Consider the following 1,742-nt stretch of genomic DNA (forward strand, 5'->3'; position numbering starts at 1 on the left):
GGGGTTCAGAAAACCTGTGGCTTTGGCCCTTGGGGCCCTGGTTTAGTGGCCATGGGAGTGCTGGGTTGACAGCAGGACTTGTTCATCTCAGAGGCCTGTGCCAACCTTACTGGCTCTGTGAACTGGGGTGGATGGCAGGGGTACTGGTGCCACAGGGGGGGTCTCCCTGTGCCCCCCCAAGCCTTCTGCCCCTCACCTGAGCAATGGCCTCGAAGAGGGGCAGGCTGAGCCACTTGAGGAGGGCGAAGGAGCGGGCGCAGCGCGTCACCTCCACGGGCCCCATGCTGCCCACCTGGGGGTGCAGGTCAGTGGCAATCTTCTGGAAGACCTGGGGCTGGTGGAAATTCAGCCTTCCTTAAAGGAGCAAAGAGAAAGTGGCAGCCACTTACAAGGAGCTGGTACAGGAGCCCTGCCTCGTGGCACCACCAGGCTCTGAGACTGGTATTGAGCCCCCCTCCTGAGTTGCCTCAGCCCCACCCTTGCTGGTCAGCAGGTCTCTGCTGTGTCCCTCCACACCCACCAGCTCTCAGTCCTGGTGCCAGCTCGTGGCTCAGGCCTCCCACTTAGTGCTGGGAGCACATCTGAGCCCCAGGCACCTCTCCAGCTACAGCCAGCAGAGCCCTGAACTCTTCAGGGTACCAAGAACCTCACAGCAGCTGAGGAACCATCAGCAGCACCAAGCCCTGGAGAGGCTCCACCAGTGTGGAGCAGCCAGGAGGGGACAGTCCCCAGGAGAGAGGTGCAGGCAGAACCTCAGACTGGCCCAAACCATCACCAAGTGGCAGCTCCAACACCAAAACAGCATCCTGGCCACCCCTGTCCCCACCACAGCTACCCCTGAGCCCTCAGACCACATCCAGCCCTTGTCCTTGTCCATCCTGGTAGGCTTTAAGGCCAAGGCACTGCTGGATTACCTGGTCCCACCTCTGTGTACAACCCAGGCCCATACAGAGCACCCAGCTGCCCTTCCTGAGCTGGAGCACCTACAGCCCTGCCTCAGGGGAAGGTGTCCAGCCTGGATTTGGAGGCTGTGACACAGAATGTCCACACCCTCCTTGAAAATTGTTCCAGATCCATCAGCTTTCTAGCAAATAAGGTGGAAATATCCATGGGAGAAGCACCAGCTCCCTTCAAAGCCAGGCTGCTGCTTGATTTTCAGAGGATGGCTAAGCCACGAAGACTATCCCAGCTCCTGTGGTTGGCAGAAGAGCTGCTCCCACCACCAGAATCTGGACAATGAAAGGTAAAAACATCTCCTTGCCTCTCTTTTTGTCTGTCTGGGCTTTATCCCTGTTTCTTATGGCTTCCCTGCTGCTCCTCAGGCCCTCCTCCCTGCTCCCCAGGGGCTTCCAGCAGCTCAGACCACGAAGAGGAACGCGGGGGGACCGCAGGACGCGGCGAGGAGCCAGGGCTGCCAAACCCCTGCTCCAAACTGTGGGGAGGGGGCTCTCCCACTCAGCAGCCCCCCAGGCACTCACCGTAGGCGAAGATGAGGTCGGTGAGGAGGCCGAGGGGCAGCTCGGGGTGCTTCTGGAGCAGGTGGTAGGAGAGGGCTCTGAGCAGGGGCACGCAGCGGCGGCTCTGGTGGGCCAGGGCCAGCGTCACCCTCCGGATGTCCTCGGGCTCAAACTGCTCAGCCAGCTCCAGGGCCTGCCAAGGAACATCCCAGGTGGGGAAGGGGCAGGGAGAGGGTGGAGAAAAACACCAGCTCCCCACCACCCTGCTCCCAGCTCTTCTGACAG

The 1,742-nt window shown here is 60.9% G+C and overlaps 1 protein-coding gene across 1 annotated transcript in view; it reads right to left on the reverse strand.

Annotated features, from left to right (window-relative positions):
• The window catches only part of TBRG4 (transforming growth factor beta regulator 4), a gene marked incomplete at both ends in the record, with an annotated part of 3,007 nt that extends 1,357 nt beyond the window's left edge, over positions 1 to 1,650 (reverse strand). Inside the window, 2 exons of the mRNA XM_008947388.1 lie at positions 197 to 354; positions 1,479 to 1,650. Of these exons, the coding sequence (XP_008945636.1) occupies positions 197 to 354; positions 1,479 to 1,650 (330 nt within the window). The remainder of the gene's footprint in view (positions 1 to 196; positions 355 to 1,478) is intronic.
• Between the last annotated feature and the right edge of the window lie 92 nt (positions 1,651 to 1,742).

This window comes from Merops nubicus, unplaced genomic scaffold (genome assembly GCF_000691845.1).
Source record: "Merops nubicus isolate BGI_N331 unplaced genomic scaffold, ASM69184v1 scaffold28439, whole genome shotgun sequence".
In the NCBI taxonomy this organism is placed as follows: Eukaryota; Metazoa; Chordata; class Aves; order Coraciiformes; family Meropidae; genus Merops; species Merops nubicus.